This window comes from Strix uralensis, chromosome 3 (assembly GCF_047716275.1).
Source record: "Strix uralensis isolate ZFMK-TIS-50842 chromosome 3, bStrUra1, whole genome shotgun sequence".
In the NCBI taxonomy this organism is placed as follows: Eukaryota; Metazoa; Chordata; class Aves; order Strigiformes; family Strigidae; genus Strix; species Strix uralensis.
The window spans coordinates 30,857,344-30,876,944 of NC_133974.1; the positions used below are offsets into that span (position 1 = coordinate 30,857,344).

The 19,601-nt window shown below is 36.2% G+C and overlaps 1 protein-coding gene across 1 annotated transcript in view; it reads right to left on the minus strand.

The window, feature by feature from the left end:
* The window catches only part of EYS (eyes shut homolog), a 1,118,553-nt gene that overhangs the window by 857,914 nt on the left and 241,038 nt on the right, over positions 1 to 19,601 (minus strand). The window contains exons 8-9 of the mRNA XM_074861787.1: positions 3,176 to 3,280; positions 2,766 to 2,905 (exon numbers count right to left, since the gene is read on the minus strand). Coding sequence (XP_074717888.1) covers positions 2,766 to 2,905; positions 3,176 to 3,280 — 245 coding nt within the window. The remainder of the gene's footprint in view (positions 1 to 2,765; positions 2,906 to 3,175; positions 3,281 to 19,601) is intronic.

A 19,601-nucleotide genomic window follows, 5' to 3' on the forward strand; every position in this document is an offset into this window, starting at 1 on the left:
TGTTTTTGGAATCTTGTCTCCTCTGGGATCCCTAGCTGGGAATGGGCTGGGCATCGGTCAGGGGGAGAAATTGCATTGTACATTACTCATTTGTATATATTATTATTTTTATTTTATTTTTTTATTTTATTTTATTTTATTTTATTTTATTTTATTTTATTTTATTTTATTTTATTTTATTCAATTATTAAATTGTTTTTATCTCAACCTATGAGTCTCCTTACCTTCATCCCTCCAATCCTCTTCCCTGGGGCAGGGGAGGGTGAGTGAGTGGCTGTGTGGTTTTGGGCTGCTGGCTGGGTTTAAACCACAACAGGAGGTTTTCAAGACATGATTGAACAGGTTCCCTTTCCCATGAAAGGTCAGACTAGATGGTCTTTCAAGGTCCCTTCCAACCTGGGCAGTTCTTTGATTCTATGGCTCTATTATCTATGCCTAGCATGATTATTACTAGTACTCTTATGAATTCTTTATGCACTCCTGTTAATAAAAGTATTGGGGTTTGTAGCATACATCCTATATTCAAATGGGATATTTTCTTTATTTCTTTTGGTGTCTTCCTGAATAGGTGAGACAATAAAAGATATTGTAATGCAAACTTTCTAAATTTGGTCTTGTTTGAAGTCACTAATTTAAAGATGCCAATATTTTGATTTATTTGGAGGTCCTTCATAATTCTAGGTACTGGGCGGACAGGTTTTATCCTGGTTACAAAGTTAAGTTTAGATTTTTAAATTTAAAGGAAGATATACCCTATTTTAAGATGTTCACACTTCTGTTTTTATATATATTTTAAAATAAATTGTAATTAAAGTAGTATTAAAAACAGATTTAATGTTTTAAATGTTGTGCTGGGAAAGAAAAAAAACCCCCACAAAACAATGCATTTGTACCATTCTACATTTATATAGAGATAAAAGAGTCCCAATGATTTAATTTTTTTTTATTAAGAAAATATTAAAATAGTAGCATTCTTTTCAGTATATTGTGTTGAATATACAGAGGTGAAATAGCTCAGCCTAATTAAGGTAATACTGGAAATAGAAAAGAAAGGAAAGAATGAAAAAATAGATACTTACTTTCCAGCCACAAAGAATAAATAAAGAATTAAATGCTGAATTATGTCATTTACTGAATAATATAAACTTTTAATTTCAAATTATTCCTTACACTGCTTCAAAAAGTATTCAAATATTCATTTGTTTGAATAAGGCCTTCTTTTTTCCAATAAGCAAATGATATTACTTTAATGATGTATAGGCTAAGAAAACAAGTAAAACCCAAACATATCACTCCTTTCGTTTAGTTTCTATTCCCTTTCCCATTGGAAAACCTACTAATTACTCACATTAAGTGAATTCAAATTAAGTGTCTCATACTGAGTGAGTGTATATAGTTACATACATATATTATTAAAGTTTTTTCCCACATGACATTTATGATGGTCTATAAAATGTTTGCGTGAATAAATTAAATATGTCTGAGGGCTTTTAAGCAAATATTACAGTAAAATGTTTTAGTAGCTCCCATCAGCATCCTTGGCACACCATCACTTCCCATCCTAAATAGCCATAATGATTATTGCATCATTATGGTGTTATGCCATGTACAATAAATTTGCACTCAGTATGACACTTTAAATCATAAAAATGATAAAATTTACCAGATGCTGAACAATTTAAATATAAACCTTTGAGCCAGTATTTCAGTGTTACGTTTCATATTCAGTGGTGCGTGTGTACTCATGGACTTCAAGGTGACATAAATGGTGATTGCTTCTTTGTAAACACATTGCCTGATCTGCATAATATATTTTTACGGTGAATATATTTCAATAAAAGAATTGATTAAGCCTTTGAAACACTGGTTATCATGTTTGATTAGCTGTTTGAAAGGGCTATTATGCATTGTGTACATAGCTTTACATTAACTATTATAATAAAAAAATGAAACAGTATTTTACTTTATCCAATATCGAAATCTCAGTATCTCAAGGGCCTGAGTCTGTAGTTCACCCTGATGTGAATGAATCCCTCCCAAATCAGTAATTTAACTGAAAAGGTCACTAAAAGGAAGTGAGAAGGATACAGCAAATGCATTTCTTAAAGGCATCTGGGTACACAATGGATGCTACTTTGGCCTAAGCATTGTCAGTATCTAACTCAAAGATTTCTAGAATACTTTGAATGTACAAAAATCAAATCCATTACTATATTCTGTGAGTATTTAAGAGTAACTTGCAAGGAGAATTTTGATTTTTTTCTAACTGCATTTTCAGGTCTCATTGCAGTGTAGTTAGTCTTGCTTTAGATTTTTTTTGTTGTTGTTGATTATGGCCTTTATTTTTGGTTTTAATGGAAATGAAGCTTTTGTCATTCTTTCTGTTCGCTGATGTACCATCAGTCTTTTGCCTAGTAACTTTAAAACACTTCAAGGAAATTTTGCCTTAAGTTCCTACAAGTTTCATAACATATCAGGAGCAAGTAAGGGACAGAAGGAGACATGAGAAAGTGAACCTATAAAACCCAAGAAGGGCAGAGCTCAGACATTACACGGTTTGTTGGGCAATGACCAGACTAGTCACATCATGCACTTTTGGATGTTCATGTTACACAGGAAAGAGGAAGGTTAGCATGAGAATATATCAAAAATGAGTATTGTGTTTAGGAAACCCATGGGAAATAAGCCTTCATCAGCTCACTGCTCTTAGAATAACTTGTTTGATTTCCCAAAACCACTGGGGGAAATATATCACTTTATCCTACCTCTGTGTTTCCAATGCATGGTGATAAACATGTGTAATTAAATCCATGAGATTTATCCATACACAGTGCTCCTGGGGCACAGCTTATATTGTAGAATAGGCAGGCGTCAATATCCAGTTCACATCTTTCACCTTCAAAACCTGCACCACAAAGAGAATGTTTAATCACAGTTCATTCAGAATATTGACATTATGTCTGTTCAGAGTGTTAGCAGTTAACACCACTCTACTAGAGTAATTTGACTGTTTTATTTCCTGAACAAAGCGAAAAAGTGGGTTTCTTTATAAAAGTGTTAATTACATACATTGAGATATATTACTATTTTTATGTTGCTATTTCTTAAGCTTAAATATTTGGTCGACATGTTCTTTGTTCTGTTTAGAAAATACAGTAACTTTCCAGCAACTTACCTATAGGGCAACTGCACTTAAAATGATCTTCATAGTCAACACATGTTCCTCCATTTTCACATGAACTGGAACCACAGCTATCAATTTTCACCTCGCAGAATTCTCCTGGGGTTGAAAAAAAAAAATCCTAAAATGGTTAAGAATTAATATAATGTTCTTAAAAAAACCTTATGAACCATATTACTAAGATTGGTAATATAACTATTGTCTTAAATAATCTTTCTGGAATTTAAAGACTTGTGTAAGTTTCCAGACTCCTTTCTCTCCATTTATATATAAAAAAAAAAAAAAACCAAAAACGCTCAATGTATTAAAAAAGGTCGAAAAAACTCTTTCAGCATTTAAAAACAATGTTAGATGGGATCCAAATAGGTATATGGAGCTGAAGAGGGAGGATTTTCACTGGAAATAATTATCTGAAATGGAGGTAATACACTTGCATTTTCTTATACTTTTTACTGCTGCGTGAGTCAACCCTGCTCTCTACTCAAGATGATTTTATTATGTACATATTTCATCCCCTCCATGCTCCATTTTGGCTAGGAAAAAACTAGTCCACATTTGTCTGAGGTAACCTTTTGTGTCATTCCACTGAACAATTACTTGCTCATTTAGCTGAAGACATTTTTTTTGGCTCAGCAGGAAGAAATAACTGAACTTGCAACTGGACAGTTCTGAAAAAAATGCACTGAAGAGAAATATATCTCTGGCAATGCGATAAGAGTCAATAAGGAAGACCGTCAGTTTTACCATTACTCTTGGAAAAACAGGAGATTTGAAAACAAAGAAAACACATTAAGGTTTTCTCCTTATTCTTTTTGGTACTGAAAACAATATAATGAATCCTGTGTAAAGTTTCTTGAGGCTGTTTTGTTTTGTTTTGTTATTGTATTACTGTTCTTTTTTCCATGATGTTTTTGGTTTTAATTTACTACTTCTACAGCAGGAGTTCAGTAATCTTTTTTTTTTTTTTTTTTTTTCAATTTTAGAAAACATAAAGAATAGAGAAATGAAAAGTAAAACAATCTTTACTGTTGAGAAAACTAGGAGAAGGTGGAGAAGTTTTGAAAAGTTTCAAAGAGGAACACTGCAGAAAAGAAAATAAGAGCAGGTTACTGATATTTTTACCATGAACTTCTTGTAATCAGTGTCACTCAGTGGCTTAAGCAGAAAAACTGGAAGTAAAAGCTGTTCAGGAGAAAAATGTTTGGGAGAGATGTACAAGAATTTGGGATCATTTCTTTAATCAGACAATATGTTCTATGAAATGTTGTGTCAAAAGTTCTATTTGAAATTCTTCATATGGAAAAAAAAGAAATAGTTTTACTTCAAATAATGAAATTGTTTTTCAATTTTTAATCAGCTCTTCTTTTGATCTAAAGCCAGAGACATCAGGAGAACATGAAATAATAGTATAAAATTTGGTAAGAAAATTACTATGTCTCTGTTTCAGCAAAGCATTTCTGCCAATTTAATTCACTTTAGTCCATTCCTAATATAAAACACTTAAGCTTCAAGAAACATACACTGTATCTTTTAATATGCTGAAATGGAGTGTCAGACTAAGACCTAAAGACTGCTTTTTATGGAATTCTATAAATGTAAACAGGAATATACTTGTTAAAGCCTTAATGATGTGATTTATTGGCCAGAAGACTGTATCTTGAGCCAGCAGGTGTTGAACCACATGTACAATCTCATGTATTTACAGAGAGGTTGACCAGTGTGCTATATAGACTTTTAATGTTTATTTTGTTCCTTTGCTCCTCAGCCAAAAATAGCCCACTGTTAACATATATAAATTTTCCAACAGCCAATAGTATGTTTTCCTGTAAATTATAAAGCTTACTGAGTTAGAAATACTTTTAGAAATATATTATTACTCTAAAATTTAAAAAATACAGAAAAAAAGGAAATTAGATACTTCTTGCTGTTTATTATTATAATATAACATGTAATATTACATGGGCAACTATGGACAACTTGACCTTAAATTTGCAAGACTCTCATTTGCTCACTTTTCATTGACACTATATGTATCTGTATCTCTGAGGAGATACCATTATGATTAAGACTTTCGGAAAGCCATGCTGTGAGCCAGGACAAGAGTTATAAAATGTAACTTGTAGTATTGGTTGGCAAAAAGACATGTTAAAAAATAAATAGGTATTTTAACTATAAAATCAACTAATAGTATTGAGGAAGTTGCTATCTCCTAGGAAATATGGGCGTTTTTTTTGTTTTTTTCCTAATGAGGTCTGGAAGGCAAAATTGGGGAAAAAAATACTGGGCATAAACTTCAATTCCATATGTATTTTGGATCCATTTTTTTCATATATATTCATGAGGGTGAAATTGTCTTGTCCGAGAAACCCTTATGAATAAATATTAGCACAATCAAACAGGCTTAAAGAATTATTTTGCTATAAATCCAAAATTCTTAGAACAGTTATATCCTTTAAGCGAACTTCGCAACTTTTCCCTGCCACAATGAGGTCAAGAAAACATAGTAACTCCAAACTGTTGTAAAATTTATTAGAAACTGAATACTGCTGAGAAATGCATAATTTATGGTATTAAGATCTGATTAAGTGTTAAATGTATGTCAGGAGAGATGTCCACAGTAATCCACTTAGCTTTTAATGCCTAATTATCACTTCATAGTGAGTGAGGGCTGAATAATTGAGAAGTGCAATACTTAAAGAACTCAAACAAGATTTTTGTGCACAATTAAGCATGCTATTCTTCTAACAGGAATAAATTCAGCAGGTACAAGGTACAAAGGAAAAAAATAAGGAGAAATTAAGGAAAAAATAAGGAAAAAAATAAGAGGGAGGGAAAATAATTTGACTAAAGAGTTTATTGTTTTACTGTTTATTTTTAAAAATGACCTTATGCATTTTTTTACTTAAACATGTGTTCTTACAAGTTAAATTGCTTAATTACAAATTCTATGCTCAAGATATCAGTGAAATAAAGTATGACCACAAATGGTCACAAACTGAGGTTACACATGAATAACAGGAAACATTTTTTTACTGCAAGGGTGACCAAGCTAGAAATGGTTGTCCAGAGTGGTGGTGGAATCTCCATCCCCGAGATATTAAAAATCCATCTGGACATGGTCCTGGGCAAGCTGCTCTAGGGGACCCTACTTGAGCAAGGGAGTTGGACAAGATGACCTCCAGAGGTCCCTTTCCAACCTCAACCATTCTATGATACTGTGATTCTGTGATGCATAGAATTATAGAATATCTCAAGTTGAAAGGATCATCGAGTCCAACTCCTTGCTCCTCATAGGACTACCTAAAACTAAACCTTGAACTCTGACAGACGTGGTGCCATGACCACTTTCCTAGGGAGTCTATTCCACTGACCAGTCACGCTCTCAGTGAAGAACCTTTTCCTAATGTCCAATCTGAACTTCCCCTGACAGCTTCATTTCATTTCCTCATGTCCTATTGCTGGTCACCAGAGAGAGAGGAGATCAGCACCTCCCCCTCCACTGCCTTCCTTGAGGAAGTTGTAGATTGTGATGAGGTCACCCCTTAGCCTTCTCCAAGGTAAACAAACCAAATGACCTCAGCTGCTCCTCGTAAGTCTTGCCCTCAAGACTTTTCACCATCTTGGTCATCCTCCTTTGGACACACTCTAATAGTCTGATGTCCTTCTTATATCAAGGCACCCAAAACTGCACACAGTACTTGAGGTGGGGCCGTACCAGTGCAGTGTAGAGTGGAACAATCACCTCACTCGACCACCTAGTGATGCTGTGCTTGATGCACCCTAGGGCACGGTTGTCCCTTTTTGCTGCTGTTGACTCATATTCAGCCTGCCATCTACCCAGAACCCCAGATCTCTTTCTGTGGGGCTGCTCTGCAACCTCTTATTCCCCAGTTTCTACATATAACCAGGATTGCCCTATCCCAGGTGGAGAATCTGGCAATTCAATACTCTTCAGCTCTTGAAGATAGGGTTGGCATTTAACTTTTTCCAGTCAAGGACCTCACCAGCTTACTATGACTTCTCAAAGATGATAGCGATGTCACAATGACATTGGCCAGTTTCCTCAGCACCCTTTGGTATATCTCTTCTGGTCCCAGATGTACATGTCTGATATACTTATGTGATCCTAACAGCATCCTCTCTTACTGTGGGAAATGCTAAATTCCCAGACTTTGTCTGCTACTAGGCTCTAGGAACTGGGAGGCACCTGAACACATGCACCTGTGAAAACTGAGGCATTAAAAGCAATTTACTTTTCATTGTACCCACTGCCCCATTGAGGAGAGGGCCCTTATTTTCCTTGTCTTTTCTTTTTCTACCAATATGCTTAGAGAAAACTTTCTTGTCCTCCCTGTTTCTTGCTAGTTTCATCTCCAGCTGATCTTTAGCTTTTCTAACTCCATCCATGCACACTCAGGTAATGTCTCTATATTCCTCTCAAACAGCTCATCTCCACTTCCATTTTCTGTGTACTATGGAATGACTTTTTACTATATTAACATACTAAACACGAAAGAGTATACCTTGCTTCTCATCTGTGTTTGTTAGCTTGGAATTCATGATGCACTAAAGCAACTATGTAACTCTGGGGTTGGTACCAGCCAGCTAAGAAGAAGAGAAACTAACATACTTATGTCTGTACCTGATAAATAATAACACATAACCAAATCTAGGGGCTATTCATCTAAGAACTCTAAAGGGACTAAAATATGAAATTGCTGAAGTACTGTCAGTAGCATATGAGCAATCATTTAAATTTACTTTGGGACCAGAAGAAGGGAAGGTGGCAAATGCAATACAAATTCTGAAAGGAAACATGAGGGGTTTTACTGTGTAGCCTTGCAATGCAACACTGCCACTGCTAGGAATAGGCCATGAACTTTCCATTGAATTTACAAGGCCTTAGGACTGAGGCTCATCAGGCTTGATCTGTCTTTCCTGCAGTGATGTTTTACTTGGCTTAACTGTGACAGCAGTTTTTTTCTTCTAATATGCTTTACTTGTGTTTATCTTTGTATGGTACAACCCTAGTTTTATATAGATAATAGTAAAAAGTAGTAATTCTATACAGGATGAGATTTATATAAAGAAAATACATAAAGAAATACAGAGCTGGTACAACAACAGAGGCCTTGAGATGTGGAGACACAGGATGTCAAGTGAGGAACACAGGCATGGAATGATAAGAGATGGGGCATAGGTTTGGCATTGGAGACCCCATGGCTATAAACAGCTCACCAATGGTCACTTAAAGAATGCAGACCTAGAGTTGGACAAAACTGGTCTTAAAGGTAATAAAAAGAATAATATTTAATATACATTAGAAGCACTATAAAAAGTAAATTCATCTACAAAAGACTGAAGACCAGTGAAGAAAAAGTGTAAAAGCATTTTAGCAGACATATAGAAATGACTCCAAGTGGATCCTAGAGAGATGAAGAAGAAACAACCGGTATGAATAACATAGTTGTCCCACTGAAGGACTCTGTAACACTGTCCCCAACACCACCACTACTGTGCAACCACTGACCTTAAGACCTGGAGGAGGAGAGAGACAGGTGTGTATAATGTCATGAAAAGGGGCAGAAACTAAAAATTGTGTAAGTCCCAGTTTAAACTGCATTTTTATTGGTTTTCTGTAGTGATTAGATATGGCCCAATAATGATTAGGTTTTTAATATTTTGGTTATATTACCAATAAATTACATGTAGTAAGGTGTGCTTCTCCCTTTCCCATAACCAAGGTTTTGAGCATAAAAGAATCAGCTAGAGATATATGTACTAGTACGAGAGACTGAAATGTCCTATGACTGTCTCAAAGCTTGCTTGTGTCTGTGCAAACCTCCAAGAGAAGCTGCTGCGGCCTGTGAATTGTTCTGGGGAGTGTCGCCCAGAGAAGTGGGAGTGTATTGAAGGATGCACCCCCCCACTTCTTTGCAGTTGCATTGTCGGGACTCTTTAGACAAGCCTCAAAGGTGCAGACCTGTACTGAGCTGGCCCCATCCTGTAGCCATTTGTGGCTCTATTGCTTAGGCCAGACCCCATGCATGCATTGCTAATGAATTGACAAGAGGCAAATGTTCCTGCCCTGAAGCCAGATGCAACAAAACCTGTGGGACCAGAGAAGAAAAAACTAAAGGTGGGCAGATATGCTAATCAGCGGATATGATGAACTTAAAAAGGCAGCAGAAAATTTTGCTCAGTGTGCATCCACCATCGAAGAACTGAAGACTGAGGACCAACGGGACACCGCTGGATCCATGGTGGTGACTGTTCTTGCAGCCCTATCCCACATCCTTGCTTTATTTCTGTCTTTTCCTTCCATTCTGTCCTATCACTACCCCTCTTCACTTGTTTTTTTAATAATAAAAACCTGTTTTGGGTATATGGCATTTGACCTCGTCTGTGTCTTAATCTCACTCTTGGGATCAGATCGAAACCTCCCCCGACATTGGATCGGAACAACTAGTAAGTCTGATTTTACCAAATGACTTTCTGAAGGTCCTTATAAAGAATATAACTCACAGTTGCCTTCCATATTGCAGTGTGAAAAGTCAGCACTTCTAATAAGAGTGTTTAATTTTTAACTGACCCAAACATTTTAAGCTCTAAAATCAGAATTTGCATTCCTTAGGACTTCAGTGGCACTTGTAGTTGCTAGAGATATTTTTAGTTTTATGTGATCTGCTTTGGTCTATTTTTGCACTTCTGCTCTCAATATATTATCACTTTTTTTTGTAGAAACTATGTAACTAACACCCAGTATGCTAATAAAGAGTACATAAAGATAATCTACACTAAGCACTTCCCATTCCCTGATTTATATGGCAACAAGTTTCTCAAAGAAAATATATTACATGACCTAACACTTTTCTTCAGTGCAGAAGTACTGGGACTGCATCACCTTTTTTTTTTTTTTTTTTCTCTAAAGTGAAAGTAATTTTAGCAAGCTACAACTTTAGAGTATTTTTTTTCTTTTTATCTGTTTCTGAATGTAGTTATAAGACCCATGTAGATTTAGTGTATATGTACACACATGTGGACATGCAGATATACACACAGACCCATTACTTTTTGACCATTTAAACCAAGAAGCTAGTAGGAACATTAAAAAATATGTTCTTTGGCAGGCCATGGGCAGTTAAGAGTCAACTTCTGAAATGTGGGCCTTCCCATCCATGCCATTGCATTTACAGGCCATGAAAAACTCTTAACTTTTGAAGCATGATTTGTCTCATCCTGCTCTATGTCCAAAATAGATCAGATGATTGGAGTCTTTAAAATTCTCATTTCTTTCCAAAGAACCTGCAGAGAGCACAGAGTGTCAAGCCTGGTACAGATATTTACATGTTGGCACTTAAAATTTAGCCATGGTTTATTCCACTTCCAGAAACCTTACATTTATTTATTTTGAAAGACAATAAATCCACTCACAGTAATATTTATTGGACCCACTAGAAGTTGGGTGTTTTCATGGATTCTGAATATTTCCACATTTTCATTTGGAGTTTTGTAGAACTGTGCAGCAAATATATTCTTAGAGACGTCTGGGTATAGTAATTAATCTTTGTGGTTTTTGAAGTAAAGTAGTTTCAGTGAATGAGAAAAGAATAAAAAAAAGCAGAAATAAAGAACTGATCTGACAATTCACACATGGAGGTGTTAAAAGCTTCTGCCTGACTGTAACTCAGACAGTTGAACAATGAAGTTTAAATTACTTGGTTTTGACATTAGAATTTGAAAATTCTATTACAGGCTACATGAAAAATCTGTCCTTAATAAACTAGCTATCATAAATATTAAAATGAAGATTTACTTAAAATCAGAATACATATTTTTTCAGTCCTCTTAGAATAAAATATAAATGTATACTGATAACAAAAAAAAAAATTTGTCCTGACTCTCTCTACAGTTAAATTTGAACAAAAGAAACATATAATTCATCCCAGTGGTGAAGAGATTTCTATTATAGGTGGGTTGAGGATTCTTACAACTGGATAATGTCTATTGACTATAGATGGAATCTAGACAACCTGTTTAAATTATTAACTTTTAGATTGCTAAAGATACATCATACTGAATTAGTTCATTTGTTGACTATCACTACCTCTATCCCAATATTTAAGAAAAAAAAATGAATGAATGATACAGCCATCTGAAATGGCAGTTGGTTTCAGAATGTACACATTTACAGTGGTATTTGGAAAATAATCTGTGAATATTATTTTTGGCAGAATTTGCATTTTTAATGATAATTTCTCACATACTTCTAAAATTCTTTGTATCTCCATTTTAGGATAGTGTTTCACAAATCTCTGTGAAGAAGAGTTATTCTTCTGAGAAGAAGGGATTATAGAGGGCAAACTCAAGAAAAAAGTGATAGTAATAATTTGTAGTGACACAGTTTTTTTCTAATTAAGATCTAAAGGGAATAGTTTCCATTAGCTTCTGAAAAACAAGAATTTGCTGGGGTTGGAGATAACAGTTCTGAGATTGGAACTCATCATTAACTAAATCTGATTAGGTGAAAGATATTAGGCACATTTACACCATACAGTGGACCAGTGTTCTAGAAAGCTATTTCCCCTCTTATGAAAACAGCATAACCTTTTTAACACAGAGACACATGTGTCTGAATAAGTGAGAGTAGCCAAAGTGAAACGCATATGTTCGCTAAATACTGCCCCAGCTTCATAGACTTAGGCTATCCAAACTTTAAAACAAATATTTTCTAGTTGAAGTGAACTGTAGTATGCTTATTCTCAGATTTTAGTAGCTAGCATCTTTTTTATTTACATGGAGCTGGATTTACAGCTTTTTGAAAAGATAAGAAAGACTTGCACTGGCCACAGTCAACTTATGACTTATCCCTGTTGTCTACTGCCGCATGAATTATAAACATGGGCACATATTCTCAAATGTTAAATATGCAGTTAAAATTTTACCTTCTCCTGGTTTAGAATGAAATGAATCATTCAAGGACTCTTAGCAATAGTCTCTCCTGAAAGTTCCTCTGTAGCTGTTTTAGCATAGTCTTTTAGCTGAGCTACTTTTTACAGAATGTCTTTAAATTTGTTTGAGATGTATTTTATTAACCTTGGCTCTTAAATTAACTCATTATTCTGGAACATACAATTTGACTTTTGACCATCTAATAGATTATCTGTCCTTTCTTTTAGCTGCCTCCAGGATTTAGCTGGAAAGCTGGTCTTAAAGATTCAGCCCTTGGCAAAGTCCTTTGAAGACCTCTCTTTTAAATAGTCTCTTATTCTCTTGTAAGAGTTTGTTTGTTTTGTTGCCAAAGTGTCCTTCATATGTCCCACTGAAAAATCTGGTTCATAAAAAAAAAAACACAACAGGATACTAGAAGAATATGCAAAACATTTTTCATCCCTGTAACAGAGAAATTTCCTCCAGTTATATCCCCTTTCACTCTCTTTTAAGCTCTTCCTTGAATGAAGGGAATCTGTCAATCATCCTATGTGAAATATGAAGAAATCCACAACAACGACTCACAGAATCACTCACAGAGAGAGGGAACCTTCCAGAATCAGCATCCTACCCAGCCTGGATAAACACCACCATCCTTGCAGGTCCCTCTGCCCTCGGAAGAGGCACGAATGTCACACTTGGAGTTTCAGAAAGCTGATGGTGTTTCTAAGTTTTATAAAAATTCCTTGGCAAATTGAGTCTAATTATTTAGATAGAAGAATTCTGGATTGAGAACAGGATGAGATAAGTTATAAACCTGGAGTAAAGATGAATGTCAGTGTACTGGGACAGCAGTCCAAATATGGGTGTTGCCACAAAGACTGATGATCATGGAATCATAGAATCATAGAATAGTTTGGTTTGGAAGGGACTTTTAAAGATCATCCAGTCCAACCTCCCTGCAATCAGCAGGGACATCTTCCACTAGATCAGGTTGCTCAAAGCCCTGTCCAGCCTGACCTTGAATGTTTCCAGGGATGGGGCATCTACCACCTTTCTGGGCAACCTGTTCCAGTGTTTTACCACTTTCATTGTAAAAAATTTCTTCCTTATACCCAGTCTAAATCTATCCTCTTTTAGTTTAAAATCATTAACCCTTGTCTTATCACTACAGGCCCTGCTAAAAAGTTTGTCCCCATCCTTCTTATAAGCCCCCTTTAAGTACTTAAAGGCTGCAATAAGGTGTCCCCAGATCCTTCTCTTCCATAGGCTGAACAACCCCAACTGTCTCAGCATTTCCTCACAGAAGAGGTGCTCCAGCCTCTGGATCATCTTCATGGCCCTCCTCTGGACCCACTCCAACGGGTCCATGTCTTTTCTGTGCTGAGGGCTCCAGAGCTGGATGCAGTACTCTGTGATGTTCATTCTAATGTTATTTAATGTTGTTATTAATGATCTGGAATGGAGATTAAACAAAGCTTTAATCACATACAGAGTTTATACCAAATTGGTGGCAAATACTGAGGAGAAATGTATAATACAAACAGATCTAAAGAGGTTAAATATTTTGAAGGAATATATTTTAAAAGTGAGATATGTCTCAGGACATAGAAATTGAAGCAAGTCTATTTCAGAAAAAGAAAATCTGAGCTATTCAGAGAGAGTACCAGAGTAAAGACTGAAGTACAGAAGTTGTTGCTGGATGTAAGTTTCCAGTGTAATACAAGTTAAAAAGCAAGCAGATAGGTCTTACAGTGCCTATGAAGACTGCTTATGTCATGGGAAAAATATACATAAATAACAGACATCAATAGCACAGATGAAACTATGCCTTAATTCTGTCACATTGTAGTATTGTATACAGTATGACAACAGAATCGTTTTTTGGGTTTCTTTTTAAAAGGAACAACTACTGAACACAAGGCTGTGAAATAGCAGAAGAAAACCTTGAAGATTTAGTTTATATGTCTGCATAATTCTAGCCTCAGTGGAGATACAGTGGACTATGCCAGCTAATGATGTGGTGCATTGTGTCTGAGAAAAAGTAAACAATTAAGCAATTAAGATTAAGCATAATTATGCACATTTTGAAGAGAAAAGTCGATGTTCAGGTTGGTATAAGAATACTGTGGTAGATTGTTTTAGTTGAACATGGTAAAACAGGTAACTGTTTTTCTTAATCATGTTTTCTACATAGTTTCGTTCATGATAATTTCTTCAGAAACACTAAATTCCAGCTTGAATGCTTCCACTATACAGAAAGACTTCAGGAGCTAAAAGATGTAAGGCTAAAGCTTTTTAAAGAAATAAAATAGAGCTATGAAGATCAGTTGTGTAACAAAACCAGTACCTAGGTCTACATGATAGTGATGCTCATCTCTTCAATGCATTTTCTATTTTTAAACACGCTATATTTACATCCACACTGCACACCTTATCATGTATTAAACCCATTAGTACGATAGGTGATTTTATAGTCCTGTCAACAATTTTTGTACCTAGATACGATCTGAAATGCTGTTCTCGGCTGAGATAATCCACACAGACTCAGCTGAGAAGCAGAACAAAAGTCTCTATGGCTATTATGGATCATCAACTTTTTAAACCACTTCAAACAACTTATTCTGAAGGCTTTTTGACCAAATTTACATAAAAGACATACTCCCCTCCTGTTTCTTGTTGATGATTTGATGATTTTTTGGGGGTAATATACAGCTATTTGAATGTACACTATCTCTCCAGCTGCCTCTGAATGCTTAAAGAAAACTGCAAATTCCTAGTTTCCCTTGTCACTTACAACAGATTTATATGTTGGGTAGTGAGAGTGAATAATGCACTGGTGTTCTCTATGAGAGACTTATGAAACTATCCATGGAGAAAAGACCTTAAATTCCTTTTAGATTTTACTCTGAATGAGTAAACAAGGAAACTATAGACATCGACAGATATAAAGCCAGAAGAGACAGACAAGCTAATGCAAATCAGCAGAGTTCTGGAAACTCCCTGAGAGTAAATTTGGGAGTTGTGTGTCTTAATAAAATGAGCCATAGTAGGCTGGTAGGAAGTGGAAAGCAAGAGAAGAAAGTAGTTTGTTTTGTATTCACCTGACTTTGAAGAGAGACTTTCATGTGAACACATTGTGATTAGGAAACACTCCCACTATGTCTCTTCATGAAACTTTTCTACTTCTAAATATTGTCAGTGGTGTAGAGTACCACTCTGGTTTGAGTCTTAGTCTAATAGTCCCACAAAGTAAAAGGTCAAGGGTTTTGTACTTTGCTTAAAAAAAAGGAAAAGTTTGACTGAGGTGGGTGAGAGTAATTTTTGAGTTCACGAGCAGATGTAGCTAGAGTATTTTATATGTCAAGTTTAAAGGCACATTTTTAAGCATGTCTTTCAGTTGAGAACTCTACTAGTTATTTACATAGAAATCCATAGACTTTGATATGCTTCTTAACAAACTACAGCATCTTTAAGTTAACCATGTAATAAATAACTATTCTTGACAGAGAAAAAAATCTATCAAAATTTCTTCTTATTCATATGGGCCAAATACATTCACTGTACAGTGACTTAAACCAGAAAATGAAATACTAAGAAATGTAACATATTCATAAATATCCTCATGCATTGTGAACATTTTGTTCAATTTTAGAAGCAGCTAGAACTTAAATACTAATATTATATTTCTCTTTGAAATATCAGGTAGAACATTTTTATAGTCTTTTGGCTTTTCATGCAATTGGTATATGCCAAAGAAAAGAAAAGTTTTTCTATCATGAAAATTTCAGTAGTCTTAATATTTTTTGTGGAAATCAAGACCTGAGAAAAGTCAAGGATGATACAACATCAGACATTAGCCCTCATTTAGTGTTCTTAAGTTTATCTGTTTCAAATTAAATATTATACCTGTATGGTTTAAAGTGTTCTTTTTATTTTTGTATTGCTTACTTCTCTATCCTTTTATCTCAGTTACTACATTGGAATGCTCCAGATGGAGAGGAACTGTTGTGTTTTCATGTAATTCAGCTTGCTATCTTTTTAGGTGAGAGATCTTTGTAAGGACCCGTGCCCTAGCTAAAATCATTTGCCTTCCACCCTAAATAATGCTATTCAGCCACGCCTTCTAAAAGGCATTTTAAACAGCAGGGAACATTTCTAGACATCTGCTGAAGAGTGTTAGAGATTGAATTACTTTTGTTGGTTTTGCTTTCTGTCAGTTATCACTGAAAGTTCTTTAACAGAAAATTGAATCCTCTGCAAAGCAACGAGCTGCTCCTTTTCTCTTCATTTAATGAAGATAAAGATTCTGAGTGAATTCTTCTAGTAATACTTAGCAAGTGACTTCTTTTATTCCATTATTTCAGTCCATGGTCATTGATGTTTGGAATCTGTGTGCACTAACAATTTCTCTTTCAAAGGTGACAATGGTAATAACACATAAAGTGCAATGAACAAAGCTTAAAATTATAACATTTGTTGTTGAGATATATACTGCTGTGTAATTGACAATCCTGTGATATAGGGACCTCCCATGATGCTACAAAGATTCCCTTACCAGAACACCTTTAGTACAGGAAATGGAGCTGTGAAAGAAATGTTATTGTTCTTTTTAGCTATTTGAGTTTTGAGACTTATGAGACTTCCACTGTACTTCAACATGAAATAGAGACCTTCCCCAAATATTCGTGAGATGAGTGAACACCTGCCTGACAATAGGAAGTAATGAATGAATTCCTTAATTTGCTATGCTTGTGTGTGCGGCTTTTGCTTCACCTATTAAACTGTCTTTATCTCAACTTTCTAAAGTTTTCTTACTTTTACCCTTCCAATTTTCTCCCCCACCCCAATGGGTGAGAGTGAGCAACCAGCTGCATGGTGCTTAGCTGCCCACCAGGGTTAAACCATGTCACAACTGTATTCCGGAGAACAAAAGAATTTTAAAATGTGGATTTGACCAGATAAAAGGGTCTGAATTAGGCCACATAATTGTTTTGTTCACTAGTATAAATGTTGTCTAACTGTCACAACTAGACTGTGAAAGATATAGGAACTTTTATATCCCATATCTTCTTCTCTGGGATATTAGCTATTATGGCACCAGAGATAATTTCTGCAGAAGACTACCTGAATAGTTCAACAGTGTAAGCTTCGTCCAAGTCTGTTTATATTTCTTTCCTCTATACTTGTAGAAAATAGCAGCCCTGTCTCAATGATAAAACAATAAGAGAAAGAGAAAAATAAGTTGTGGATAAATCTGTGAATGAATCTTCTAAAAGGAAATTTTGAAGATGAGGAAGAAGTATGTAATTGAAGTAGTACTTTAAATTCTGGTTAGTGAGTTTGCTTGGGGTGCAGTTCATTTTAGCAGCAGTAAGATTATTTTAATTGAAGGACTTTTCTACCAACTAAATGAAGTGTCTAACATGCCCAATCAATTCCTGCCAATATGATTGCTCTACACACAAGGAAAGATAGTAATTAATTAGAGGAAGCTTCTTCAAGGACAGTTGGTCCACTGTGTAAAACATGAGAAATCGCTGACATGGATTGTTTCACTTCAATGTCATAAGCCATGTTACTTATATGCACTATTGTAGATACAAAGGTTTTTATCTGCTTTCAAAGAAGAGCAAAAGGAAAAGGAAAAAAAGGAAGTAACTGTAGAAGGAAATCGAAAGCACAAAAGTCATGACATCTATTCAACAAAAATAACTATATTTTATGATCTTTTTAATCCCTCCTTTGAACATTTGAACCAAACACATAAATATTTTTCTGAGTCAATTATCCAAAATTTATTTTACATATAAACATAAATAAAAAATGTAGTTTAAAACTACATTTGTGTGTATATGCTAAGCTTCTACAAGGTGTTATTAAAGAGTATGAAACCAACACGAAATGGGTTTATTGCTTTTTGTATCATAGTTCTGCTTTTCACAGCTGAGAATGTTACAGGATAACAGAATCATGTAGGTTGGAAAAGACCTTGAAGATCTCCCAGTCCAACCATTAACCTAACTGTTAGAACCTGACTGTTCTCAACTACAGCATATCCCTCAGCGCTATGTCAACTTTACTCTTAAACATCTCCAGGGATGGGGACTCCACCACCTCCCTGGGCAGCCCATTCCAACGCCTAACAATCCATTCTGTAAAGAAATACTTCCTAATATCCAGTCTAAACCTTCCCTGGCGCAACTTGAGGCCATTCCCTCTTGTCCTATCGCTTGTTACTTCATTAAAGAGACTCATCCCCAGCTCTCTGCAACCTCCTTTCAGGTAGTTGTAGAGGGCGATGAGGTCTCCCCTCAGACTCCTCTTCTCCAGACTAAACAACCCCAGTTCCCTCAGCCGCTCCTCGTACGACATGTGCTCCAGACCATTCACCAGCTTTGTTGCCCTTCTCTGGACACGCTCGAGTAATTCAATGTCCTTTTTGTAGTGAGGGGCCCAAAACTAAACACAGTAATTGAGGGGCAGCCTCACCAGTGACTAGTACAGGGGTAAGATCCCTTCCCTGTCCCTGCTGGCCACGCTATTTCTGATACAAGCCAGGATGCCATTGGCCTCTTGGCCACCTGGGCACACTGCTGGCTCATGTTCAGCTGGCTGTCAATCAACACCCCCAGGTCCCTCTCTGACTGGCAGCTCTCCAGCCACTCCTCCCCAAGCCTGTAGCACTGCTGGGGGTTGTTGTGGCCCAAGTGCAGCACCCGGCATTTGGCCTTATTGAAACTCCTACAGTTGGCCTTAGCCCATCCCTCCAACCTGTCCAGATCTCTCTGCAGAGCCTCCCTACCCTCGAGCAGATCAACACTCCCACCCAACTTGGTGTCATCTGCAAACTTACTGAGGGTGCACTCGATCCCCTTGTCTAGATCATCAATAAAGATGTTAAACAGGAGTGGCCCCAAAACTGACTCCTGGGGGACACCGCTCGTGACCGGCTGCCAACCGGATTTAACTCCGTTCACCACAACTCTTTGGGCCCGGCCATCCAGCCAGTTTTTTACCCAGCAAAGCGTGTGCCCATCCAAGCCATGAGCAGCCAGTTTCACCAGGAGAATGCTGTGGGAAACGGTGTCAAAGGCCTTACTAAAGTCAAGGTAAACAACATACACAACCTTTCGCTCATCCAATAAGCAGGTCGCCCTGTCATAGAAGGAGATCAGGTTTGTCAAGCAGGACCTGCCTTTCATAAACCCATGCTGACTGGGCCTGATCATCTGGTTGTCCTGCATGTGTTGTGTGATGATACTCAGATAGACAGTTAGATATGTAATATTTTGTTTTCCCTAAGATAAGTCTATTCCAAATATGATTTAAATGTTAATGCAAAGGCTGCAGCTGTAGTGTTTATAATTTATAAACACAATTAAGAACAATTAGATGTGAAACTGCAATAGCTTTTCTGGTTGCAGATGCTATTTAATTCAGAAGTCAAGGAAACATGCCAAAATTGTAACTGCATTGTCCTTCCCTC